Source organism: Anser brachyrhynchus (genome assembly GCF_964034855.1).
Source record: "Anser brachyrhynchus genome assembly, chromosome: 20".
Taxonomy (NCBI): Eukaryota; Metazoa; Chordata; class Aves; order Anseriformes; family Anatidae; genus Anser; species Anser brachyrhynchus.
In genome coordinates, this window is record NC_137713.1 from 5,144,382 (window position 1) to 5,170,749 (window position 26,368).

Here is a 26,368-nt window from a genome sequence, read left to right on the forward strand (position 1 = left end):
AGCCTCCAGCCCGTCTCCGTTGTTTTCCTCCACTCCGCAGGCTGGGGGGGTGCAGGACGCAGCAGGGCCGGGCAGCGTCTGCTTTTGGGCTGGCGTGTGCGGGGCTGCGTGGGGCTCCTGGTGGGAAACTGCGTGGAGCTGGTGGAAGAATCCCGGGCAGTGGCTGAGGTCCGTGGGCAGGAGCCTCCTTTCTGCCTTTCCTCCCGAGGGGCGATGGAGCTGGGCGTTAAATGGCGCTGGGGGGTGGCTGCGGGTCTTCCTGGCTGGCAGGTCCCTGAGCACGATGGTCACAGCCACCGCCGCCTTGCCCTGCCTCCTGCGGGCGAGGAATTGAGGCCGATCCACCGCCTGCCCTCTGCACACCCCATTGGGTGATGTAAGGGGGGCTGCAGGGCACCCTAAAGCCCCCCCAGCCCCGGCCCCGCAGTGACACCACCCACCGGCCCACGTTGCCCACCCAACCCGGCCTTGGGCACCCCGGGGTGGGACCCCCACAACCTCAAACGAGGGTGTTCCGGCCTCAACCTGGCTGAAGCGGGGAGGAAAAAACCCCAAACCCCCCCCCCAAAACCACCGCCCCCCGCAGCCCCCCGCAGCCCCCTGCCACGTGCGGGCGGGGGCGTGGCCACCAGCAGGGGGCGGGGCCAGGGGCGTGGTTTATTCAGGAGGAACCGCTCGGGGGGCGTGGCCACCGGGACGGGGGCGGGGCTAGGGGCGGGGCCAGGCGGGGGGCGTGGCCGCACCTGCGCAGTGCGGCGGGGAGCGGCGCGGCGCGGCGCGGGGGCAGCGGCGGCGGCAGCGGCTCCCGGCTCCCCCCCCCCCCCCATGCCGCGGGGCCGGGCAGAGCAGCGCAGGGCGGCCGCCGCCGGCCCGCTTGTGGCGCCGCGATGATCCCCTACTTCTCGGACAACGCCGTCATCTCGCAGGGAGCCATCGCCCAGCTGTGAGTAGCGCCCGGGGGGGGGTCCCCGGTGCCCGTTCCCTTCTCGTGTCCCGGTTTTGTCCCCTCTCTGTCCGTCCCCCCCCCCCCCCCCCCATGCCAGTCCCCGCCGCTCCCCGTCCCTCCGAGCAAACTTTTCCCTTTCCGGCAGCCGCGGCTCGTCCCGGGGCTTTCCCACCGCCCCCGCTCGGTGCCCGCAGGCACGGGCTGAGCCCCGGGGGGTGCTGAGCCCCGGGGGGTGCTGAGCCCCGGGGGGTGCTGAGCCCCGGGGGGTGCTGAGCAGCAGCCTGTCCCCGGTGTCGGCTGGCTGGAACAGCCCCTTCGTGCCCGGCCCCAAATCGCCTCCTTTGCTCCGTGGGCTGCCCGGTGGTCCGGGCACTTTGGCTCGGTACAGGGTTGGGGGGGGGCGCTTCGGGGGCGGTGGGTGAGGTTTTAGGGAGGGAGACAGCACGGTCGGATCCCGCCTGATGTTTCGGTAACAGCCGACCGCTGGTTTGTTCCCTGGAGGCAGCACGAAAGGTGTAAAGGTAGCGGGACGAAGCGCCCGGGGGGTCCCACCGAGGTGCCCGGGGTCCCACCGGGGGCTGCGTGCCTCTATCCAGGAGCCCCGGCGAGGACCCGAGCTGCCCGGCGCTGCCCAGCTCGCCGGTAGGGACCCGTGCTTGTGCTCGGCGTGGAAACGCGTCCCAGGACTCTGTGGCCTCTTTTTGGAGCGCAAGCAATCACTGCTGCATTTGGTAATCAGCTAAGTCTCTCTGAGCCTTTCATACCTGACCCAAAATGCTTGTAATTGGTCTTTTTTTTTTTTCCCCCCCCCCGGCTCGTGGCGGTGCCTGTAAACGTTACAGCTTTCCCTGCGGTTGCTGATAATGAAGGTTTAACAGTGATTTACCTGAGCTGCTCTGTAGAAGCAGGAATGCAAATTGGATGTGCCCTGGGCTTTGGGAAATCAAAATACTTCTGCGATTGTGGGGAGAAAACCCAAAAACCCAGCGAACCCGCTATAGGCTGAAGCGCTGCCTTACGCGTTGGTGGGGTTTACCAAGCTCTGTCAGGTAGCCAGGTAACAATTTCAGTGCTTTTAAGATGTTTGCTGTACGCGCTGCTCAAACACTTAACGCAGGGTTTGAAGCCGTCCGGAAAGGGACGGAAGGAGAGGGGAAACGGGGCGCTGGCAGCCCCGGGGCAGCCCCAGCTCCCACCTGGGCGCAGGGCGCACCCGTCCCTCTTCTGGCTTGGGAGATAACTGGGTTATCGGGGGGCTCGCGCCCTCCTTTGCCTCCTGGAAGGAAAGATTAAAAAGCATGAGAGTGACGGAGCTTTTAGCCCACGCATAGGTGTCTGCACAAGGCTGAGCGCCGCATTAATATTTTGATAGCGGTCTCAATCAGGACAGTGTCCGGGGCTGGCACAAGAAGGACCTGTTTTTAAATTTACACTGCTCTAATTACAGGTTGATAAAGGCTGGGTAATATCAGATGTCCTTATTTCCTTGTGGGCAAGACCTAAAAATCCAGATTTTGTTCATTTTGAAACTTATCCTCTGCGGAATGAGGAGGACATCGGTGACCCAAATGTTATCGGGAACTTGTGTTTCAGTGTACTCTTTAGCAGATGTATTTGGCTGATCAGCTCTGGCTTTCAGAGATCAGCAGAAATTGCTCCTGTGTTGACGCTTTTAGCCGGTAACGTGGTCAGCTGCTCTGGGTCTGATGCATTTCAGGTTCACAAGGATTCAAATCCGTGTCCGAGGGACTTGGGTGTCTCCAAACGCTCAGGATTTATGGTTGTAACTTGTTCCAGAAAGTCTTGCTACTCTCGGTGAACCTTGTGGGACTTCTGCCGATTTCCTGGCTTTATTTTTGTGTGGGATTCAAAATTCGCTTTGGTCTAATGAAACCCTAAAGCAGCTGATGGAGAGATAGAAGGGGAAAAAAGCAAAACTTCAGACATCCTGCGAATACCAGAGAATTTTTAGCAGAAGAAGCCTGGAGAGATTGCCGCAGATCACTTCTTCCTGTCTGCAATCGCTTCCTTTTTCTCGTGCCAAGTTTTAGGTATCTAACTCGCTGCTGGTGCCCCTGAAGTGTTTTTTCCGTGGCCCTGCGATAGTGCTGCTCTTTGCTGCCAGGTTCCTCTGCCGCTCGGTTTTCCTCTTATCGTGGTGGCAGGGAAGGGTTACCCGGTGCGCAGGGCGCTCGCTGGGGATTTGGGCTCTCGCTCCCAGTCCAGCCACGGCCAGGTCTCATCAGGAGAGCCATCAGCCTGCGAGCAATGCCCGAGGATGTCGGTGGGTGCCTGCCTTTGCTTTTAAACCCCACCACGTCGCTGTAGTGCCCCTATCCCCTGGTGTTTCCGTGCATTTTGGGGTGCACCCTGCGCCTTGAAGCAGCGCTGGGAGCCCTCCCCAGGCCCACGCCGAGCACGTGCTGGAGCGCTCCGATAGTGTTTACTACTTCATCCCCCGGCGCTCCTGGAGCCAGATGGATCTGAAAATGTGAGCACGCTTGCTGCTTTCCATGCTTCTCCTGCTTGCTTCATCCCAGCCTGTTTCCTGTTATAAGATGTTAACTGATAGTTTTTACAACGAGTATTTTAAACCTTGGGGAACAAATTGAAGCAGCATGGGTAGTTTATTCACAGTGTCACGGGTATGGCTTGGAGCTCTTAAAAAAAAAAAAAAAGAGAAGTAAAACCCAGAAGTTAATCAGAATGCTTTTCAGCAGAGGGTTAAAGGTAGCCACAAAATGTTCCTGCAGGCTTGCTGTCCCCCAGAATCACTCTTCCCGTAAGCGGCAGCCCGCCGTTGGGGCGTGAAGAAACGGCGTGACGCCGTAAGAGGAAGCTGCAGGTGATTGCGGGCTGCATCACCGGGTGATACGGACCCGTTGTATCGCCGCCACCTCACCGCACCGTGTCCTTGTGCCCGGCCCCTCGTCCTTCTCCACCCTGCCGTTCACCTTCGTCTTCAAAGCCCTGCGGCCGGGGCCTCGGTGCTGTGAAGTCCTGAGGGCGCCTCGCTTGAAGCTGTGCCACGTGCCCCGTCAGGATCCTTGCTGGTGCTGCTATTTGGAGAGCTCTTTATTTATTTATCGCTGCACGGGAAGCCTTACTTTTTCTCTGCTCACGACGTTCCTGCTGTCAAAACCTCTGATCGCTCAGCAATTAGACCGCCGTCCTCGGAGCAGCGTGCTATTGGAAATCTTTAATTGCCTCTGTACCTTCTGAAGTACTTCAGCATTGTGCTGGGAATCGGCGATATTTCAGGTTTGAAGAGGTGATGCTCGGAAAGCCGGTTTGTGCGGCTCCAGAGGACGGCCCCAAGCCCAGAAGGGGCACGGGGCAGCCCCCAGGGGTCCGACCTGGCCCCTTGCCCCCAGGCACAGCACCTCGTGCTGGGCTTCCCGCTGCCCCGCAGGGCTGCCAGCCTTCTCTCATCTTCCTTATTCTCACCTCGATAACAAATACGACGTGTAAAAGGTCCCTTGCTACGCGCCGATTACTAAAAGCCATGCAAATAAGCTGCAGTAATTGGGTAAAAGCAGCGTGCTGCCTGCTCCGGGCTGATCATTAACCCAGCCAGGGCCCTATTGTTCATAACTACTTTTCCTGTTTGGCTTTTCCTTTTATTCCCCTGGAAGCGACGGGCATTTGTCTCGCTGAGCCTTCCTGGTGGGGGGCAGGGAGAGGGACGGGATGAGGTTGTGGGATGAGGCTGAGGGATGGGAGAGATTATGGGATGTAAAAGCAAAACTTGAGCAGCAAATGAGGGTTCCCCACACCGCCCAGCAGCTCTGAAGCGGGATGTTTTATTGGGGAAGCCCACGCAGGGCTGCCCAGCTCCTGCCGGACAGGCTGCGAGGGGCAGAGGTTGCCTCTGAGATGGACTCCCCATCGTCCTGGCACTTCTGCAGATGCTCCTTGTCTCTGGAAATGCTTGGGATTTTTTGAAGGATTGCGAAGCAGAAGGACCCGGGGCGAGATTATCAGCAGAAAAGGACCTTTTGGGGCTGGTTAGTAGGCTGGCTGGGAGTTTTCCACAGGACTCTACTTCCTTGTACCTTTATCAGAGAGCCCCTGGCTAAAATATTGCTTCATTGTTTTTTAAACAACTTCAGGCAAACTTTCTTGAAACGTTGCTCCCGACCAGTGTTTGCAGGGTCAGAGAGAGTTTAAAACCCTGTATCCCGCTGCGTCACAGGCTGCAGAGAGCTGCCGTCTCCTCTGCATCGGTCTGGCAAACAGCATCTAAATTATCAGCCCGTATGGGCCTGAAACTAGTTCAGCAAATATTTTTTCTCCAGTGTAACGGATGTAATGTGTCCAGAGCAACTCTGCAGCTTGAGTTTCCAGCCGCGGAGCAGCTAGCTGAAGGCTCCTAATTCCCCAAATGCAAAGGGAGAAATTCCCCGCTGTCCTGAAACCTGCACGGTTGTGCTTTTGGTGATGTGTTCAGCAGTCAGCCCTCTGCTTTGCCTACGCGTGCGGGCCGTGGCTTTAATTTAGCAGCTTGGAAGTAACAGGAGACCGGGAGTGGTGGCTCTGCAGCCACTTGTGACTGCTGTGGGGGATTATCCAAGTGCTTTGGGACAGGGAGAAGCCTTCTGGTTCAAGGACACCAAGCAGTCACAGCTGGGGAGGAGGCAAGGCCGTAGGGGTGAATCCAAACCTCGTCCATACCCCGGTGTCGGCTGGGGCTGAGGGTACTGGAGCGGTCCAGCCTGTGAGGGTAGGGTTGGCCCCTCTTGGAGTTTGGCAGCTTTTCACGTTTGGGCATTTTTGGGGATATTAAGGCCACAGGCTCCTCGTTTAGAGCATTTGTTTTGTTTATCCTGTACTTATCTGGCCGCCCTCAGCATTGTGCTCAGCCCTTTGGAGTCTCTCGGTGTATTTGTAATAAGCCTTTTAAGAAGCGTGCTTTTTCTCAAAACACCTTTGTTACAAGTAGGCTAAACCCACAGGCTGCTGAACCAGAAATGATTTAGCCCTTTCTGTAAACAAACGATCTTTGTCACTTGGTAGTGAAGCCCTTAGTTTGCTCGCACACTTCCCACAAGGGCTTAATGAGGTCCGTGTCGTCCCCCAGCGTGTGCTTCCCTGGGCCTGGGGTCGGCGTGACTCCAGCGTTGGGTTTACATGGGGAAACTCCGGGCTTCTCCCTGGAGAGGTGCGGGTTTGTCACAGCTGGGTTCTGGCTCTGTGCAGTCCCAGAGATGAGCCGGGGTACGTTTGTCCTTCGGTCCAGCGCTGCCTCGAAGCGCCCTGGCTCTGTGGGTGGGCAGGGACCTGGCCTTACAGAGGACTGCTGGGGCGAGCTGAGTTTGAATAAACTTGGGTGAGCTTGGAATTAATTTGGGCGAGCTGAGCTTGGAATGAAGCACCCTGACACCAACGTGCAGGCGGCTTAGGTAGGAGCTGTCGTTTGCTCCACATTTACCTTCTGCATTTAGAAATCGCCACCTTGCCATGTCTGGTGAGCTCCGGGGTGTCTCCTATCTCCTTGCACCTCCCTTCTCCAGCATGAAGAGAACGGATTTGCTCATCCAGGCCTCTGGTTGCCCCGCAGCCTCAGCCCTCGGGCCGCCCAGCAGGTCGCGTCGTGGCCAGCGGTATCTTCACTCGGGCACGTTCAGCTCAGCGAGACGCCGGCCGGCTTTCCTGATGTCCTGGGGCGTGTTGCTGATGTCCCGGGGCTGGTGAGAGGCTCCCAGTGGCAGGTGGGACTGCAGCGGTGTTATTCTGATTACCCAACGATAACCGACTCTGCCAAGCCATAATTTAAGGGGAACCTTCGGTTGCACACAGCTACAGATAAGAGAAGCTATCATCGGTTTCACCTTTGTCCTCTAAAACTTGGTCTGTTGGTGTCTTGCTTTCTTTAACTCGATGCTGGATTAAAATGAGCTCAGAGTTGTGCCCACACCCTTTTATTTTATTTTTTTTAAAGCTCATTGTGTGGCGGCGTGCGAAGAGTTCGTCACTGGCCGGGATGACGATGATGGCAGTTTATTGGTGGTTTTCCCATTATTTGCTTTGAAAAAGAGGAGGAGAAATCCAAACCCAAACGGAAAGCGGCACAGCTGCATTCCTCCGTGTGTCGCAAGGACGGAAAGCCAGTTAGTCTAAATAAAAACAAATAATTTGTCAGCGCCATCCCTAGCCCCCCTGTTGCTTTACCACGGCGAGAAAGTTGCAGGAAAGCAAACTGAGGAACGGGGACGTGCCTTGTTAGCAGGCGGGGTGCTGAGTGCAGGAGAAACATCCAGCTGCGGGCCGGGCCGTGACATGTTCGGCGTGTGCAGGGAGCTGCGGGTTGCTGAGCCCTGCCTCCGAATGTCAGGGCTGTTGGACGGGCCCAGAGGTGGGTGTTTTCGAGAGGTTTTCGAAAGCAGGTCCCTCTGTCAAAAAGCAGGGCGGGTCGGGAGATGGGGCAGGCTCTGACCGCGGTGCTCAGCGTGGTGCAAAACCCCAACACAACAGCAGTGGTCCTGCTTTGTCCTCGGTTCCTTTAAGTACGCCATGAAATGCTTTGTGGTAGTTGTTCACACTCGAAATTAAGCAAATATCTATCTTAGAGGCTTTTAAAAGCTGTTTAAGAGCCTTTTCCCTAAAGTACGCTCTGTTCCTAGAGCCTTCTCCGGGTCCGCACTTGGTGTTGCATTGATCTCGCTGCTTCCACGTGTGGTTTTTAAATGGGTTCGTGTGCTTTTAGGAAATACGAGGACCTGCGTTAAGAACTACTGAAAATTGGCTGCCAAACTGCTGAAAGTGCTAATTCTAGTGAAATTTAGCACCTGATTTCGCAGGGATAAACACATCTGGAATCTTTGCTCTTTGAGTTCAAGCTCTTGTAAAATAAAACTATTTAATGGGTTTCCAGCCTGAGACCTAGTCAGCTAAACTTCGCAGGGTTCTCGTGTTGAGTTAAAAACGCCTTAAAACACGTTGAAAAGAGGAGTGCTGACATCTCCTTTAGCTGGAAGTCACAGGAAGATATTAAAAGAGTAAGTTAATTCGCAGCTGCGCTGAGGAATCTCAAATGCGAAACTGCTGCAGGGCCGTGCTTCGGAGCGATGCGTGCCGGTGCGTTGCCTTTATTTCCCTGTTCTATGGGCAGATAGCACAAAGTGTGCATGGCTCAAGTGCTGCTGCTTCCCTGCTGTTATTTCAGATTTGCAAGAGTCTGTATAAACACCTTGCGGTGCCGTTGGGTGGTTTGAAGAAGTTCACTTGTCTGCTCTGTAGAAACGTTCCAGCTCCTTTCGCTTCTCGGCCCGCCCTTCGTTTCAGCCTTTCTTTAGGCTCGCAGATGCAGTGGTGCTGTTGGACATCCCCCAGTCTGTCAGCTTCTGTTTAAAGTGGTGTATGGTGAGTGATTAATGGAAATTATTTCAGGAATAAAGGCCTCCTGGTAAGCCGATCCCTATTGAGAGAGCCAAAAGAAAAGCAGAGTCACAAGGGGTATCGTCTCCAGGAAGAACTCGCCGCATCCGCGGGGGGAAAGAGTTGGACTGGAAAGCAGTGCTGAGTCTGCATGTTGAAATGCGTCATAATTGTATCTCAGGGTCTAATTCGGAGAGCTTCTCCTGCTGTCTCCGGATCGTCACTTACGCCAGCAGAACGTCGGAGTGCTCTTCTGCACTGGTTGCCTTCCCTTCTGCTGGGGCGCGTTCTCCAAAGGCCGGGCTGCCCCGCTCCGCAGTGCTGCGGGGCCAGGGAGCCCAAAGTGATGCTGCATTTCCTCTTCGGTTTGCAGCTTTAAAACAAATCCGAAGTTTGTGTTGGCCTTGCTTATGTTAAGGATTCTCCTTCCGCTTAGAATTGCCTTGAAGAAAAGGCGCAGAATGCGTGAAACTATTTAAACTTCAAATTGTTTCTGAGTCTGGCTATGATGTTCACTCACTGCTAACTAACCCAAACTTCAGGCTGATGTTTACAGCCCTGTTAAACTTCGTCCCCCCTCAATTGTGGCCGTACCATTCCCTAACACGAAGTCACTGATGTATTTGGGAATCTGTCCACCACCTAGGTGGGCGAGCAGATCAACGGCCTGGCTATGGGCCGCCTCGGCGCAGCAGGTGGAGCTCTGAGCGCCTTCCAGTTCCCATCGGCACCCCCTGAACAGCCACCCGCCAGGTTCCCGTCCCTCCGGAGCTGCTCGCCGCTCGCTGCCCTCTGTGCCAGCCGAAAGGGGCAGCCAGCTCCGAGCTGGTTTTGTTCTTCCTGCTGGAAGCTGTCATTTAGGGATCAAGTATGGGGAGGATGCGAGGAGAACGGGAGAAAATTGAAAGTGCTGAGTACTGCAGAAGTTAAAATACCGAACAAATAACTTCCTTGTGTTATACGAGCGAAGTCCAACAGCCTCTTGAAGATTTGTGATGCTTTTGGGTAATCAAGCATCTGCTTCTTTTTAGCACAGAGGAAAGGCTTATTATTAGGCATTGATTTCTGTGCGTGCAGACAGAGCCATCCTTGTTTTGGTGCTCTGCTTGCAGGGGTCCATTAATGTGCAGGCAGCGAGGCTGTGACCAGAGCTGGGCAGTTCCCCCAGCACAACTCCTCCATTCTGGGTGGTCACGGAGCCGAGCTCCTCCAGGAGCCCCTAGGACCAGTGCTCGTGGGGCTGGACCCTCTCCAAAGCCGGCCAGAGCAGCAGCGACCCCTCGGAGCCACGTCTTCCTCCTCGGGCCTGAGCTGGGGCTGCCCGTGGCCAGCTGGGGATGGCTTCGTGCCCACTGGGGATGCGGACATCAGGGATGCAGTTTGGGTGCCAGGGTGCTGCTTGCTTGCTGCTTGGGCTGTCTCCTTCTTGGGGCGGCGACGAGTCAGGCTCTCCATCCCCGAAGTGCTGAGCGTGCTTGGCCTAAATATAGCTGCCCCCGGCCCTGGGCGGTGCGGGACGGCGCGGTGACCTTAGCGTGTCTCGTCTGCCTTTGGTTAAGGCAGTATTTAAAGCAGCGGGGTCCTCCTGGGGGTGGTGGGCTCATGGGTGGGTCCGTGGCAGCTGGGAGTGGTGCCACCACGCGTGCGGAGAGGTCCGGGGAAAAGTTAGGGAGCTGAACGTGGTTAGATGCGGTGTTAGCCAGCTGCCGGGGGTGTGCCGGCTGCCGTCGTGGTTGGAAAAGAAAGGTGCTGCGAGTGAAAGCACCGCTTCCAGCCTCCGGTGGCAGAGGCGGTGTGGGGTGAGGGTGATCGGCAAGCACTGAGATAATTTGGGGGGGGGGGGGGGGGGAGAAAAGATCAGCACGTGTCAACCAGAGGGTGCTTTTCTGGAGATAACTCATCAAAACACTATTTTTCTTCCTTTGATCCTTGACGTGGTAGGTTCTCCTTACGAGGTTTTCTCATGCCTATTAAAGAGTTTTTTTAAAGAATGTGTTTCTGAAGGCGTGCGGTGGGTGCTGTGGGCGGGAGGAGCTGGCAGGACGGCAGCACGGGGCGCAAGGCAGTGCGCTGCCGGTGCACGCCGAGTCTGTGGGTGCTCGGGCAGCGTGTGGGGCTCCATCTGGGAACGTTTTGACTCGGAGACCTGGTGGAAGCCCTCGGGGACTATCGTGTGAAGCAAATTCCTTTCGCAGCCTCGCTTCCGGCCCCAGTCTCTTGCTTAAAGCCCAGTGCACAGGGTGGGATTTCTGCTGTGACCACCGAGTGCCCGGATTTCGCAGTAAGCATCCTAGTTGTGCTAGCCGCCTGTTTCTGGTGCGTGAGCTCTGTGTTGCTGGAGGAAAAATGATTTGTGCTCCTCTGCTGCCCTGCATTCCAGAGCACGTCAGAGCCCTGCTTGCACAACTCGTCGTTCTCTTGCTTTGGGGGACTTTTCTTGCCCTCCGGGTGGATCCCCTGGGGCCGGGCAGCAGCCCCACAGCTGAGGACTTGAGGCTACCGGGGAACTCACGCAGGCTTTGACATCTGCAGCAGCTGATGAATGATAAAACGACTCCGGGAACTTCTTCTAGAGTCTGCCTTACAGCCCGGCCTGCTTCCCTGCTGCAAACAGGGCAGTCCCCCTGCCCGCGAGGGAGCACATCTGGTTGGTGTCCAGGGGCTGCCGGGGCCAGGGGGATGCTGCAGGTGGCTGTGGTCGCGGGGGCCACGGTGCAGAGGACCCCCTGCAGCCGCAGGGGCCAAACACTTCAGCTGCGGACAGCCGCTGTCACTGCTGCCCTGGCTGGCTGGGGTGAGTTTCTGTGCCCAGAGCCCCTGTCTTTGGTGCCATCTCCAAGGGATGCTGCCACTCGATGTTTCTGTCCCACACAACGCGTGGGGTTTCGAAGGGGGATGCCCTGCGGCGTGGTCAGAGCAAGAGAACCAGGAGGACGCCTGCTTTCCCCCAAGGACTCGAGCTCTGGCTGCTGTGATGGCCTGAAGCAGGAGAGCTGAGCGTGATGCCCTGCTGGAGGTGGGGGCTCTGCCGGCGTGCCCAGGCTGCCCCGGCTGCTCCCACTCCGGAGGCTGCAGGAGGGTTTCTGGGGTTCAATTCAAACGCACCTGGTGGCAGAGGAGCACCGATGACACGTGAGCACGATGTTTTTTTTTCCAGCAGCGGCCAGACTTGCGGGCTGTTAGCTCGGTGGGGTGCTGAGTGGGTGTCGAAGCTCCCTGCAGCTGCGCTGGGTGACCCGGGGCTGCTGAGATCCTCTCCCTGATACTGCCTGTGAGCTGCTTGGTGTGTGCAGCTCAGGTGGCTGCTCTTCGCTTGCAAACACAGCCGGGCTCACCAGTGCTCCCTTCTGCGAGGCTTGTACCCGCTCTGCGTGTGCCATAAACTCTCCTCGCTTGGAGCAAGCAGAGGGAATGCCATTGGATTTGCGATGCCTTTACAGTTCAGGCTCACATCCATCGCCCCACCTTTGGGTATCTTATGCAAACAGTACCTTGTCCTGGCTCTCAGCTCAGCCCCAGCGTTTGCCCGTCTTGGGGACCAAAGCAAGGGAGAGGATGGCTTGGCTGAGGTGAGGAGGGCTCGGTGGGTAGGTCAGCACAGACGAGTTCCCGCTGGCATCGCAGACCTCGCCGTGGTTCCGTGTGTCTGGGCGATCGCAGCCGAGCTCTCTCTCCAGGGAGCCCCACCTTGGAGCAGAGGAAATGCCTGCAGACAGCCCTTTAAGGGGGAAAAAAAAAAGTCACAAATGCAGATGTTGCTAAAAACTCAGCGTGCGTCAGGCGCTGGAGATGGAGCGGGTTCCCACGCTCTGTTTGTTTTCCTCCTTGGGCCGGTTCTGAGGTTGCAGAAGTGCCGAGTGGCGAGAGGCTGCCTGGCTGGGGAACCACTTCCCCTTTCTCTCCTTGCCCTCAGCGCTGTCACCTCTGTTGACAGCACCGCAGAGCCCTTTTCGGGAAGTCGTGGCCCTTGTTTTGCTCTGCGCTGGGCTCGTTTCTGTTTTTGAATGTGAGAGAGGCCCAGCCGTGGCCGTGCGTGCTGCCAGCTGACCCTGGTAACACAAACGGCAGCGCAGAGCGGTCCTGAGGTTTTTTCTTGCCTTTTCCATCTCCCGCTTGTTGTTGCGGGTTTTTTTGTTAGTGACGGGTGCTGCTTTGCTTTTCCCAGTCCTGAGATCTGGCCTGTGCGTGGGGATAACCGGCTGCCGTCGCTGTTCACCGGACTTAAACCGTTCGTCGTTTCACCAGGCTCCATCGTTCTGCAGGGCTTAAACTGGAAGCTGAGCATCGCCCTCCTCTATATAAGTCACAAATACAGTTGTCCTAGGCAATAATTAGAACCAAGTGCTTTAAAGAACAGGCAAGGGAGAGAGGGAGGATGAAAACCGACGCGCGGGTGAGCCAAAGGAGTTGGGCGCCGCTCTGTGCGGGGGTGCCGGAGCTGGTGATGCTCTCGCCCAGTGCTTTGATGGAGAAGGGCCCTGGGATCCCGGCTGTGCTGACCACCCTGGGCTGGGTCTGCTGCTTGAGGAACTGGGGCTTCGTCCCTCGTGGGCGAGTGGGCACACAGCAGGCGATGCTGTGCCCCCTGCCTCAGTGTGGAGGAAGGGAAGAGCCAGCTCCCGCCCGCTTCAGCACGGACCTCGGCACCGTGCGTCCCGTTCCCAACGTGTGACGGGAATGAGAAGAGACCTAACCCGCAGCTCCCTACCTACACGCTGCTACCCTCTAAAAGTCGTGGTTAATTCCGCCTTAGGGCGAAACCTCAGGCACAGGCTGAAGGGCTGCTAACGCTGCTCCTTGGCTTGGCTGATAAAACTACGTGAGAAGGGGCTGCGATTGCCGGATTCCTTCTCCTCCCTGACACACATTTGCCTCTGGGGTGAGGTGGTAAAGGGAGGAAGAAAAGGTGAGAAGTCTTCGGAGTCTGGTCTCCTGTCCTGAAGAGGCTCTGCGCAGCACTGTGCACCCTCTCACCCCGCTCTTGCCTGTGGGTGCTCGTCGGAAAGGACATCGGGGCGCTGCTGAATGGACGCATGTTAGAGCTAAGGGAGGGAGAGATTTCTCTGTAAAGCGAGCGGCTTTAGGATCGCTCCTTGTTTCTCTAGTATGCAGGCTTTAAGAAACTGCAGCTTGAGGGCTTTCAGAGGAACTGTGTGTCAGCAGCAGCAAGGAAGGCTCAGTCAAAATTCCTGATCTGAGAAGGGTCTGGGGAAACGGCTGTGCACTGTGTGCCCAATTATTTGTATTTCTTTGGCACAGATAAGGATCTCTGATCAATTTTAATTTGCGAAGAGTGATTTTTTTTTTTCCTTTTTAAAATTCTGTCTTGCTGAAACATCCAGTGCATGTTTTGACGTCTGCTATAATTCTAGAAAATAGCCTTGGGAGAAAACTTGTCGGCAAGGAGGGTGCCGGGGTGCAGCCTGCGCCGCAGGGTGTGCTGCGGCTTCAGAAAGGGGCTTCCCGTGTGAGCGTCTGCCTTGCTGGGGCTCCGGGAATTTGATTGTTTGATATCCCCACCGGGAAAACGGAGAGGTACCCGGACGTGTGCCTGAGGTTACGGGGAAATCCAGCTGCGACGCGGGGTTTGTAACTCCCCGGTACACGAACCCAGCAGGCGAAGCCTGGGGTTGCGGCGGTCAGCCTCAAAGCGGGAAGCCAGCTCGTGCCACGCTGGCTGCTGGATCTCGGTCACGCATGACTTCTCTGTGATGCTGTTGTCTTTGGTTGTGCTTAGGCACCGGCCTGCCCCGAGGAGCCACCAAAAAGTGTCCCTGGGGCGGCAGCAGCGGGGACGCGGCCGGGCAGGCGGTGACCTGGCACAGTGCAGCGCTCGCCCGCCATCTGTACGCAGAGGTTCTTCAAATATATGGCGGGGCTTTTTGCCCTATTGTTATTCCCTGGCCCTTGGCTCTTAAGGGAAGGGAATAAATAATCATTTCTGTTATTTGCTTAAGCGGAGAAAGGAACTGAGAAGTTCCTAGTCTCTTCTGTAGTTGACGAGGACACACCGACTTCTTTTTGAGGGCATGGAGCTGCTGCGGTGCATGATGCCAGGGACTCTCCCATCCTGTCTTATCATACTCATCAACCATCCTGTTGACTGTAGGATTGTTTTTGGCTTTCTTCAAAGCGTGTACGACTATCTCATCAATTCTGAGAAACGCAGGAACCCTGAACTGTGCAACAGGATGGCGTAATTGCAACATCTGTAGAGAGCTCTGGTTTTTCCGCGTGCCGCAGCATCTTAGAGAAAGCTACTGGAAGATGTGCTTAAACTCTCAGCTGTACCACGGAGCTTGAGGACTCCCGATATTGCTCCTTCCCACAAACCTCTATCCTCATTTGACTCCTTAAAGGGCAAAATCGGGCCAGCAAGTGATGTCTGAATTGAATAGCATTACACTTCTGCTTTTAATTTATCAGTCTTTGAGTAAAATATCACACAACTCACAGTATTTTCATGGCTTCTTAATCTGTTGCATACACTAATTTTCTTTTGGCTGATTGCTGAAGGAAGACGTTTGTTTCTACAGGGCATCAGCTGTGCCCGAACCACAAAGCACGGAGTTAACAGGATCCATAATTGCAGCGGTGCGTGGGCTTGCCGTATTAATCACCATTTAGAAATGTGGATCTCTTGTCTTGGCTTTCAAGTCGAAAATATAGCCATAGGTTAATCCCCTCTGCCTGCTCAGGTTCCACCTCTGTGGGCAGAACAGCACCAGACACATGTTCTGCTTTTCGAGGTTTCTGCGTTTCTGATGTTTGAAGTACTTATGGGGGGCAGTTCTCTACCAACAAAATAATTTGAACTAAATCCATTTCATGCAAAAGAATGGAGCATTCGTTCCATGAATCCAACCTCTCTTGTTTTGTTGCTTTTCTCCTTCTAAAGAAAATAAAATGATTCCCTCGCTCACTGTTTCTGTCTCTTCCCTCGCAGCATCAGCGAAAGCTTCCTCACGGTGAAAGGAGCGGCGCTCTTCCTGCCCCGAGGGAACGGCTCCTCCACTCCCAGGATCAGCCACAGGCGCAACAAGCATGCAGGTACCAGGGTGCAGCAAGAGACTGAGGCTCCTCTGCTCTCCTGTTTCCCAGTCCACCTTTCTCGAGTTCGTTCTCAGCAGATGGCACACATTTCTGTTTTGTGCCAGGTGTGCCTTAAAGCTAGACCTTCCAGCCTCAGGACCGTGAGATTTTATACTGGTAGGAAAAAAAGTTTCAGTACTCTTGCTAATCCAGCAAAATCAAACAGACAAGTGACTTTGGGGCAGCAATCATGGCATCGTGGGGGGTTAAGAACTGCCACCCCCCAAAAAAGATCCTGCTGTACCTTCTGTGTGAAGGAGGGTCGTACTCAAAGCCTCCTGTGTTGTTCTGGAAAACTTGAGGTTAGATAAGAGATGAGTAATCGCCCTTCCTGATCTGAAAGTAACTTACGATGGAGGAGAGGGAGGCTGCTTACCTCTGCGTGGTGGGGAGGAAACTTCTGAGCAACGTCGGTGTGACTTCGCAGACGTATCAGCAGCGTGAATAATGTGGAGGCAGGCAGAATTCCGCCCCCTTTATCACCTGAACGTTAGATTTGTTTTTTTGCTTTGACTCTTTGTTTGGAAAGTCAGTCTGAATAATGAAACTCAAACATTTCGGGGTTGGTTGTTTTTCGTTGTGTGCGCGGTGCTTATTCACTGACAGTGTGTTACAGGGATCAGATAGTGTGGGGTTTTTCCCTGCCATTAAACAATCAGCAGGAAAAAAACAACGTGCAGACCTTCGGGCTTTTGCCTATGGGGCAAGGCAGAAGCAGAGAGGCTGGAGCCGTTTGTCTTTGCCAAAAAATGACCCCCAAAAGTGATTTGGTTTGGTTCCAGGTGCAGGTTTCTTTGTGCTCTGATACCGCCAGAACATCACCCAGCTCTCCATCCGGCAGTTACCCGGCTGATGTCTGGTCCACCTCAAAGTTTGTTCACAAACATCTTTATAGAAAGACTTTAAGTCAAAAGGCAATTAATTACACACATCTACTCCATTATCCTCAGCGTAAGCAGTACCCAGATTGCTCTGATTGAGATGCATTAATTGCCAATTTTCAAAGGAAAATAAATTGTTCTGATGTTAATTAAAACTGGCCCTTCTGGTTGGAGCTGAAGTGAAATGGAGTGGTGTTCAGTGTGCAGGTAGAGCCAGCAGCTGTTTAAAAGTTTATAAGATAAAAGACCCGTCTTGTTGGGTTTTTTCTCTCTAAGTCCTCTGTGTAGCTGAAGCCCAGGTCTCCTCCTGACCGTTGCTGCCTTGGCTTTACCTTGCAGAGGAGCCCAGCTGAAAGCTGGACGGGTTTCCTTGTGAGCCCGTGCGAGGTATCTCAGACGGCTTTGGGTCTCTCTTGCTGCTCACGTTCTACTTGCTGCAGCTGACCTGCGTGAGGTCTGGAGAGCTTGGTGGAAAACAGTGGTGCTCGGCTAATCAGCACAGAGATTTTGGAAGCCGGGCTGCCAAGAAAGCAAATCCGGTGTGTTGTAACTGCTTACGGCAAGGTGCTCTGTATGTAAGAGGCTGGCTTGCCTAAGGGGTGGGATTTCTGTTCTTAGAAGACTTCACTTAGGGGGTGAGTGTTCCAGGGCATCAGTGCTTGTCCTTTCCTCAGCTTCCCAGCTTGTCGAGTGATGTTAATGCTGTGGCATTTTTATAAGGCACTCGGAGATTTCACTGCAAAGTGTCCTTTGAATGAGCGCGCCCCATTCATCTCTTCTGTGGACCTTCCTGACGTGCAGTATGTGCCAGCACACCAAGGCACCGAGGGATCCGGGTGTCTCCTTCCTGAGCAAAACATCTGTGCCGCCAGAATTAAACCAGCGGCACAGAGAGGGTGGTTCAGAGAGGGGAACCGGCCGCAGGCGGTGAGCTCGGTGTGCAGCGCAGGAAGCAGCCTCCTTCCTCGGCCTCTGATAATCCGTGCTCTGCTTCCATCCCGCCCGTGTCGTGGCTTATCTCTGGCACGCAAAGTCAGAAGGGGGCTGGGGAGCGGACGTAACTTCCCCGTACGGCATCGTGCCTTTGGATGCAGTCGTGCTTCAAGTGGCCGCGGGAGCGTGTTCTGGGAAGGCTCCTTGACCTCCCAGACCTCCCTCCGTAATTCATCGGGGTGCTAGAATCCAGCGTGAAGAGTAAATGCGTAACAGGAAATAATTAATGCTCACACCCATTTCTTTAATTGTATCACCTTCAGAAATGGAAATCTCTCGCTGGCAGACGGACTAGATAAGGTACCAGCTGTCCGCCCCTCTCCCCGGGTGGTCCTGCGTGCCGTGCCACCCGGATCCTGGGGGCTGGGGGCTTGCTTTCATGCTCTGATGGTGCTGGAGAAGGCCAGAAAAGGGTGCAAATTCCCTGGGGCTTTTGCCATCTCTGGGATACTGTAAATCGGTTTTAAGATCCCATCGGAGCTGTAATGCTTTGCACCTAGCCTGCCAGCTCGGAGGAAACAAAAGCATCTGCTTGCTGCTGGACAATGTGATAGGAAGCAGCAGTCGTGCCGTGAATGCCAGCAAAGCCGGCAGCTCTTCGCAGGGCAGGATGTGGTATCTTTGTGCTGATTCTGGCATGCTAAAACCTTCCCTTTGCTTTTTCTCCATCCAGCAAGCTTACAGAATGCCTTGTGTGTTTGGGGCTGAAAGTGCTGCACGTTGAAGCTGGCCGAGGAAGCGATGCTTTGGTCTCCAGCCCTGCGGCTTCCAAGGCTGGCGGGGCAGGCTGGTGGTCAGCAGGGAACAAACCCTCTGAGGATGAGGGTTAGTGGAGCTCCTTGCCTGAGCCTTGCAGAAAAGGTTTTCTTAGAAACTTCCTTTCTTCCTAAAGCATCATTCATCTCTGGGAACTTCAGCTCCTAAACTGGTTCCTGATGTTGAGTTAGCGGCAGCAACAGGTGGAAACTGTTGGTTTTTCCCTCCCCAAAACCTAAAATGAAGCATCTTTTGTTTCACATTGCTTCAGACACGTGGATACCCCAAGCCGGGCGCTTGCTGGCACCTGCAGCAGAGGGAGCGCTGCCTGCCGAGCCCGCTGCTCTCCTGGTCCCTGCTGCAGCTGGGGCTTGGTGGAACCGAGCAGGGCTCTTGCACTGGTGTTGACACGGGGAAATCCTGTCTCCCACTGCACCCCTGGGAGGAGAAGCATCCGATGGATGAGCTGGCCTTTCCTACGTTAACTGTCTCCCTAAATAATCGCTGTTTAGGGAAGCGGGTGCCAGCAGCTCCAGCGCCGAGAACAATGTCCTGGGGCAGGAAGCGGCTTCGGGTGCCTGTCACCTCTGCTGCTTTGTGTGGGACTTTTCTAGCACGGCTGCTTGCCTCGATTTCCCACCCCCCAGTTAAAATGCTCTCATTGACTCATTCTCCATATGCTGAAACGTGTCTAAAGGAGGAAGGAAGGGGAGAGCAGTGCATGCTGTGTCCTGTGTAGCCCGCTCCACACGAGCTTATCTTCCTCCCACCAGGAGAGGGGCTGCAGCAGCGATAAAAGTGGTTACAGTGCTCTCCTTGCGTTTGGTTTCTTTCCCTACTCCTATGTGGCACTTCTGGGTGCTGCCCCATGCCCGAGCTTTCCTTATTTCTGCGAGTCCCTGAAACTTTGTGCCGAATGCTCCAGCACTCGTGCTCTTCCCAGCAGCACTGCCTCAACTTAGCTTCCCCGCTGCGTAGGGGTGGCAGAGGGCAGAAGAGGAAAGGCTCCTCTCGACGATGTGTGCCGCCTGGCAGCCTGGCCCTCTCCTTTCTGGGAACGCAGGTGAAATTTCCAGGTAACGATCAAAAAAGCAGCTCGTTGCTGGAGGTGCTGTTGCTCGCTGGTGCCCGGCGGGCGATGCACTGAGCAGAAAGCTCGTGGCTCCCTGCGGGCCAGGGAGTGGAGCAGAGACGTTGGCGCAGGAGTAGTGATGGAAAGCACCTCCCGTGTCTGTCGGATGTCTGCTGCTTTAGGATCCTGTGCCACTCAGGCCTTTTAAGAAGACTTCACAGTTACTGTGTGACTGCTATTTTATTCTTTCAGCTTTTCTCAGCCTCACCAGTAAAGGAGTAGCAAGCATTTTCTAGGAGAAATTATGGTTGTTCAGTTTTCAGGTGGTAATTCTTGTATACTCTTGGATGAGGTTGGGACATAAGTGTGTAGGGGCACATGGTGCTGTAAGATGGGACCATACATCAACTCGAAGGGCACTCTTTTTGTCTAGGTGAGAGTTTTGCTCTGAGCAATAAGTTGGTGGAAAAGGAATGGCAGACTCCTGATGTGAGCCACGCGGTAGATGAGATATTGAACCACGAGGTAGGGTCCATTTCTGCTTGGCTTGCTTTGCCTTTTAAAGGAACAAAGAGTACTGAAACTTTTTTTTTTTTACTTCTGTTGAAAAGATAACAGGATTTAGCAGGAGAGAGCGCGGTGAGACGGGAACAGGTGAGCACACGGAGCAAAGAGCAGCTGATTAAGAGCTGGAGTTTTGTCATCTTGGGGTGGGTGGAAGTGGCGACACTCACTGTGACGTGTCAGGTTTCCTGGTGGACGTTTGCGCTGGCTGGACAGCCAGGAGCTTGCATGTGATTTAAAGCTATTTTTGAGTGTTCACCTTTTCCTCTTTCTTCCAGGGGATCTCCAGCAACACCTGCAGGCCATGTTCATACTGCTCCGCCCAGAAGACAACATCAGACTGGTAGGCTGGCTTTTTGCTTATCTGCTGCTAGGAATATAAAGGTTAAGTTCCACTGGACAAATACACCTGTGTAACTCGTGAAAGCAGTGGTGTGTGTGTGTGCGCGCCAGTGGTTTCATCGTCAGGTGTGGGGAGTCCTCTCTGCAGCCACGAGGAGAAAAAAGCAGCTAAATTACAAAACGCCTGCTTGTTCAGGGAGACAAATTGTACGGCTAGCAGACTGCCTTTGTCTGAACCAAGTACTGAGTAGTTATGTGCTCAGAAAGGACTGTAACGGTTGCCAGAGAAGCTGGGTAAATTAGCTTGGTGTCCTATTAAAATATCAAGTGTAGGTGACTTAGGTCTGACCAGCACGAAGACCTGCCTTTCCCTGTTAGCTCAGCTGTATTCCTCGCTCTGCTCTCCTAACTGGTTGCATCCCAAAAGGCTGAGGCTTATCAGGAAGGAGCGTACAAGATCCCCTTGTAGCTACGTACCCATGTTGATTCCTGTCTTTCTGCTTTTTTTGGGTTGTTGCATCCTATAATGACAGGATGAAAACTAAGTGCTGCCGTTTATAGCGTTGATAGGCTGTATTAGAGACCTCCAGAAGCTGAAGAAGAGCAGTGAGGAATTTGTCTAGGACATGTCGAAGTGCTCTACAAGGTCAGGCGTGACTGCAGTGTCTCTGCATCTCTCATCACTTCATAGCCTGAAGTTCCTTTCCCGTGTTGTCTTGGTGCATCTTAGCAACGTGTGCCCAAAGCAGGATTGCCAGCCTCAGAAGTGTTATTCTGGCACCTCTGTTTTGTTGAATCCTCCTGAGCTGTGCTGGAGCTGGACTGGTCTTAGGAGTATAGTTGTAAAACAGACCAAGTTACTACAGAGTGCTTTAACTCTAAAAATGACCGCAAAATAATTTGTCTTAAGCAATCTTTGTAAGCAAACTGAAGGACCTACTCCCAGAATTTGTCAGGCACACCTTGCTGTCATGAATATTTCAGTGAAAGTGATGGGACTGGGGGGTTCTCAGTGTTTTTCAAAATCTGAGCCGGGGTTAGAACATTGGAAGCTATTGAACAAGGCATTGTTCGGCGATATCACTGGCTACATTGTGTGATTTGGGACAAATTAGCCTTAACAGCTGAATGAGGACTTTGTGGGCCGAGACATAAACCCTTTTGTTCAGAGCTACATTTGGAACGCTGAAATCTTGCATGAGGTTAAGTTCGATAGTCTACTTGAATTTAATTGATTCTTGACGAACGAAGGGTGTGCAGAGCTGCAATAGACTCTCTCATAAAATAGTAGATACAAATGAGATTTGAAATATAAACAGTACCGAGAGAAATGCATTCTTGTCTTCTTGTGTTGGCTGCTGTCACTCAGAGGGCAGGCCTCACAGCTCAGAGGGCAGCGGAGGAATCTAATCCTCTATAAATCTACACTTAAATTCTGGAACAACTCTTGTTTCTGTTGGAGCTACCGGCAGAGCTTTCAGCTCTAAATGAGCAGAATCAGAGGAATGGTGTGAGTGTAAGATCAGTAGGAAGGAGGAAAAGGAGTTGAAAGGGTACAAACTGATGTAAAGTATTCCTGGAGCTCAGCGGAGCGGGGAGTTGTTCACTTACATGCATTTAATAATAAAAGACGACTTCAGAAGACTCGAGCACTGCTTTTTGCCTTCAAATCAAATGTCTCAGTGAGAACTATGATCCCGTATGAAACCCCTGCTATCCTGTAGCATCAAAAAGATGAAAGGTCAGTATGAACTTACATTTTGGAAGGTGCTGTTCGTAAGGGCTGGTAAAATACTCGACGCTTCTGATGAAACAGGAACGCAACAGAAGCTAAAGTTGGCTTGTGTTTAGGTGAGCCTAAAACTAAGAAAAATATTGCTGGTCATGGAAGGATGTAGAGGATTTCTTGTTCATGAACAGACTACAAATAATGTCAAACTGAGGAGAAGGCCATCTCTGTGCAGACGAGCTGTAGAGAAACCTTCCCATGTCATCGCAGTCTCTGAAGCTAGGCCATCCTCCATAGATTGACTGGGATTTCAAATATCTTAATTTAAAAGGCAGCAGACCATTTAGTTACTTGGTGCACTCGTACTGTTGGGTAAGCGTACGAACGTAGTGCTTAATGAAGAGATTAGACATCAATTTGCTGGGCATGTTGAACCTCTAATAGTAACTTTTGAGCTTGGCTGGTTTAGAACGTGAAGCTCACTCTTATTATTCCGGCAAATTTAGCAGAATGCATTATCTGCTCCATTGATGGTTCTTTGCTTTGAGGGAAGGATGGAAGTGTTGGATCTGGAGAGCCACAACAAGCCGTGCCCTGTTCCTCTTAATTGGTCCTCCGAAAATCCTCCCCCGGTGACTTGGAGCTGCGTGACGTTGGGTCGCTGTTCGGCCAGTCCCCTGCTAAAGGGTCTCGCATTAAAACCACACTTCTAATTGCTGCTAGCTAAATTGGTTTAGCAAAGTTAGATTATGGTAATCCTCTTGCTGCTGCACTGTCCTCAGGCAGCAAACAGCACTCGTGTGTGGATGCCCAGGACGCGGCAGCTCTTGGCTGCCTGCGTCTGTTTTAGGCAAATCTTTGTTGCTCTTTGAGGTTGGATCCTAATGTCGGTGCTGACTCTAACCACCGAGGCCTCGGTGACTGCTTGCTCTTCTAGGTTGAAGAGCGCCCTTTCTGTCTTGCTGCAAGTGGTTAGTTGTAGAAACAGCCTCCTTTGGCAGAACTCACACCTCGAAGGCCTGCCCGCTTTGATTCGCCGTCTTCCCAAAGGAACCCCAGTGACTTGAGGCGCAAGGAGGAAAATAAGGCTGGTTTTAGCATGACTTATCCTAAAGAGACGGGGTGGGGCACAGTCTTGCTATACAGAGCACGTCTGTCCGCTGGCATCAGCCTTTGGTACTTTCTGTTAGTCTCAGTCTAATAGGACGACTCCAGAAAGCGCAGTGAACACTTCTTCTGCCTGCACTTGCTCTTCCACCCCCAGCACCAGAGCTGCTGCTCCCCGCAACACTGGGAAGCTTTTCCTGCTGCTCTCAGCATTGTCTCCTTCCACAGAGAAACAGTGAGCTCTGATCTGACTGCCATGTGCTGTTTTAACCTTTGTTGTAGGTTTGGCCGTATCTCGTGGCTGAGAACTACTGGCTGGTGGATAGGCGAGGGGTGAGGAGTCCAAAAAGTGTTGCAAGTAAAAAGTTGTCTGCTGCAGATAGGGATAGGCGAAGCTCACAAAGCTGAGCTCCCTTCCCTGGGCTCCTTGCAAAACGGCAGTCCAGCTGTAGGATTTGCTCGAGTCACCTGGGTTCTTGCTTCCTTTTGGCTCCTGGAGGAGCGTTACGCTTTGGTGCAGGCTTTCAGGAACTTCCTTGTTGGTCTGACGCTCACGACTTAGCTGCACGGCTGCTTTCTGAACGCTGTTAGTGCTACTTGGTCTGGGGGAACATCCAGGCGTTCTCCAGTCCTGCTAGGTCTCTTCGTCCGCGGGGTGCATGTGGTTGTGATAGCAGCAGTGAGGCACCGTGACCTTCACCCTCTGAGCAATCTGCGCCCAGCCACGAGCACGGCGTAGTGCTGCAGGAACCTCTTCCTGCCAGCTGTGCGGCGGTAGGGCCGCCCTGTGCTGGGGAAGCTGCTAGCAAAATTCTGAGGGCCAGCAGCAAACCACATACCAGTTAGGTCCCAGCTGCCTGCACAGCTGTCTGGGAAGCTGGGGGAAGGAGTCTGCTGTAGCACACAGTAAAGGCAAGCCCTAGCTCTGTGAACAACGTCCTGTGAGGGTGAAGAGCATATTCAGCAGCCTTGCTGAAGGTGTAATGCTCCGTGAGGGTACCTAGAGCGGGGCCGTGTAGGCTGCTGCTCCAACACAGCCTTGGTGGGACGCAGCAGGCCCACAGCAAGGTGTGCAGGAGGCCCCGGGAGCACCCCAGCTGTCGAGGAGAGCTTTGTGTGTAAGAACAAGTTGCTTCTCCCTGCTCTGCTGGTTCCCTGTACGGGCCATCGCACCCGTGCAAGCTGTGTCACCGCTTCCGCGCCTGCCACTCAGCATGAAAAGGTGGCTCGTGAAGGTAGTGCTGTGTGTCCTGCTGCCTGCACTGCTCACGTCTCTCCTTCGTTTCCTTAGGCTGTAAGACTGGAAAGCACGTACCAGAACCGCACACGCTACATGGTGGTAGTGTCTACCAACGGCAGGCAAGACACAGAGGAGAGCATCGTCCTAGGGATGGATTTCTCTTCTAACGACAGGTACGTGTGCTGTCCGGGTGGGCAAGGCCTTGTGTTCACCACATGTTGAGCCAAGTGCAGAAACCCCTGTCTGGTATCCACTTTCTGGAGACTTCAGGTTTTCCAGCCTAACGCCTTTCTTCAGAACCAGAATTCCCCTTTTGTTTTTTGTAAGGAGTTAAATAAATATAAATAAAAATTTAAAAAAATGGGAGGGAAACAGCATCGGTCAGCATTTCCTCCAAGTCTCAGCCCTGTGTGAGTACATTAAGAGCCCTAAGTGGTCTCTGAAAGGCGAGGTCCCTAAGCCTTGTATCTGCACGCGAGACAGGGGGAGGACTTGGATGCAAAGAAGCAATGCTGTGATTTGAGAAGCTGGACATCAGGGTTCAGGAGAGCACTTAAGAAATCGACTGCCAGGCAGCGCTTTGCCAAGGTCAAGGCACAAAGGGCCCAATGGGAATGTCAGGGTTGCCGATGGCACATCTCACACAACGTGTATTCTCCCTAGCCATTAGTGTGTCATCGCTGTAGCAAAAGCTTCATCGATTTTAACTGCTGCTCACCTCTCCAAGGGCTGGAGAACATGGCTGGGAGCAGCTTTTGCTGCAGGAGTGACTGCAAACCACGAGGCAGCATCCCTGGCAGCTTCAAGTTTAGAGGGGGACTCTTTGGAGAGAGCACGGGGGAACATGGATCTTTTAAAAAAATTTAAGTAAATCTTGGTCTACATAAGAAAAGAAAAGTAAAAAAAGGATATTCAAACTGTTTTGGAAGTTTTTGTTCAAGTGCTTTTTTCTAGCTCTGATTTTAGACATGGAAGTGAACCTTGCTGATGACCTCAGTAGTAGAAATTACTTTCAGGCAATTAGCAGGGTCACTAGAAAACCTTTTGGAACTATTTGGCCATGAAATGACCTTCTGAGCTGCTGAGCATGATAGCCACCATGCTTAATTTCGAGTGGCTTGATTGGGATGCTCAGCTCAAGGGATGCCCGCTGAAAAGGGGGAACAGCCTGATGCTGCCGCTGGCTCCTGGGTCCCTGCCTGTGCGTGTGTACACAGCTGCAGCTCAGAGATGCTCTCGTGGTAGTGTAAGAATAACTTGTCCTTGCACAGGTTGCCGTGAGCTTGGAACCTGCTGTTGGCTGTGATACACCAGCACAGCCACCTTTGATAGCTGAGAGCTCACTGGCATTCAGGCTTTAATAACATAGCGGGGTTGTTTCAGCTTTCTCCTAGAGTTACTTAGGTTGTGGATGGTCAGTCTGATCCTCCCTCCCCTAGCCCACTCGGTATTTATAACTCAATATAGACTTGTTGCTATGGTCTCTGATAAGCGGTTGCTGAACAGTATCACTAAAAATACCCCGGCCACCTTGGGAAGCCTTTTAAAAACACATCTTTCCATGAGCTCATCTCATGTTGTCAACAGAAATAGCTGCGTGCCGCAGTGTCTCCTTGTGCTGGGCACCGGTCGCTCCGAGGCGTGCGCGTTTACAGGGCTTTGTGCCTGCTGACCCTCCGAAGCCTCACGTCTTGCCCTCTTCCCCTACTTTTCCTGAGCTGCAGGGGCCGATGGGGGCTGTTAGGGCTGGTGGAAATCTGAGAGCGGCTGGAGCAAAGCATGAGAACAGGAGGCGAGTGGCTCTGACTTCTCCAAGATGCTGCCTCAATTATGGACCAATTTTACAGCTTTAGGAGACTGAGCTTTTTTTGTTTGACAAACTGCTGCACGTTGTGTTGGGGTTCCTCTGCCCATGCCTTTTTCCATCGCTTGACTTCTGCTTTGAAGTTGGCCTTTAGCTCAGCCTTGCAGAAAGCAGGTAACCGTGAGGGCAAAGAGGTCAAAGCAGCCGAGAGAGGAGTGGGATCACCGAGTGGTGGCTGTGCTCAGCCTGTAGGTGTGGGAGGGAGTCACCCTACCACTACACTACACTGGTCCCAGTTCCCAGCACCTGTGGCCGAGGGACAAACAAGAAAACAAAGCTGGGGATTGCAAAATCAGAGCTAGAACCAAACCACTTGAGCCTGAGCTGAATTAATCTGTAAAGAAAGCCTTGAACTGACCCACGACTCAGAGCCCCCTCTGACCTGTGTGGAGCTTGCTGCTTCTG

General features: G+C 53.6%; 1 protein-coding gene and 1 long non-coding RNA gene across 3 annotated transcripts in view; both read left to right on the top strand.

Annotated features, from left to right (window-relative positions):
* Positions 1 to 26,368, top strand: part of SSH2 (slingshot protein phosphatase 2) — a 92,789-nt gene that overhangs the window by 43,528 nt on the left and 22,893 nt on the right. Inside the window, exons 1-4 of one of the 2 annotated variants that reach the window (XM_080563256.1) lie at positions 740 to 943; positions 15,270 to 15,373; positions 19,960 to 20,024; positions 24,151 to 24,272. In XM_080563256.1, the coding sequence (XP_080419382.1) occupies positions 888 to 943; positions 15,270 to 15,373; positions 19,960 to 20,024; positions 24,151 to 24,272 (347 nt within the window). In that variant the 5' untranslated portion in view covers positions 740 to 887. Of the gene's footprint in view, positions 1 to 739; positions 944 to 15,269; positions 15,374 to 19,959; positions 20,025 to 24,150; positions 24,273 to 26,368 lie in introns of those variants that run through there. The other variant, XM_080563255.1, reaches the window with a different exon arrangement.
* LOC308180890 lies at positions 950 to 9,897 on the top strand. Its single transcript, XR_013941226.1, has 2 exons — positions 950 to 2,003; positions 2,394 to 9,897. It is a non-coding gene; the product is annotated as an uncharacterized lncRNA (long non-coding RNA).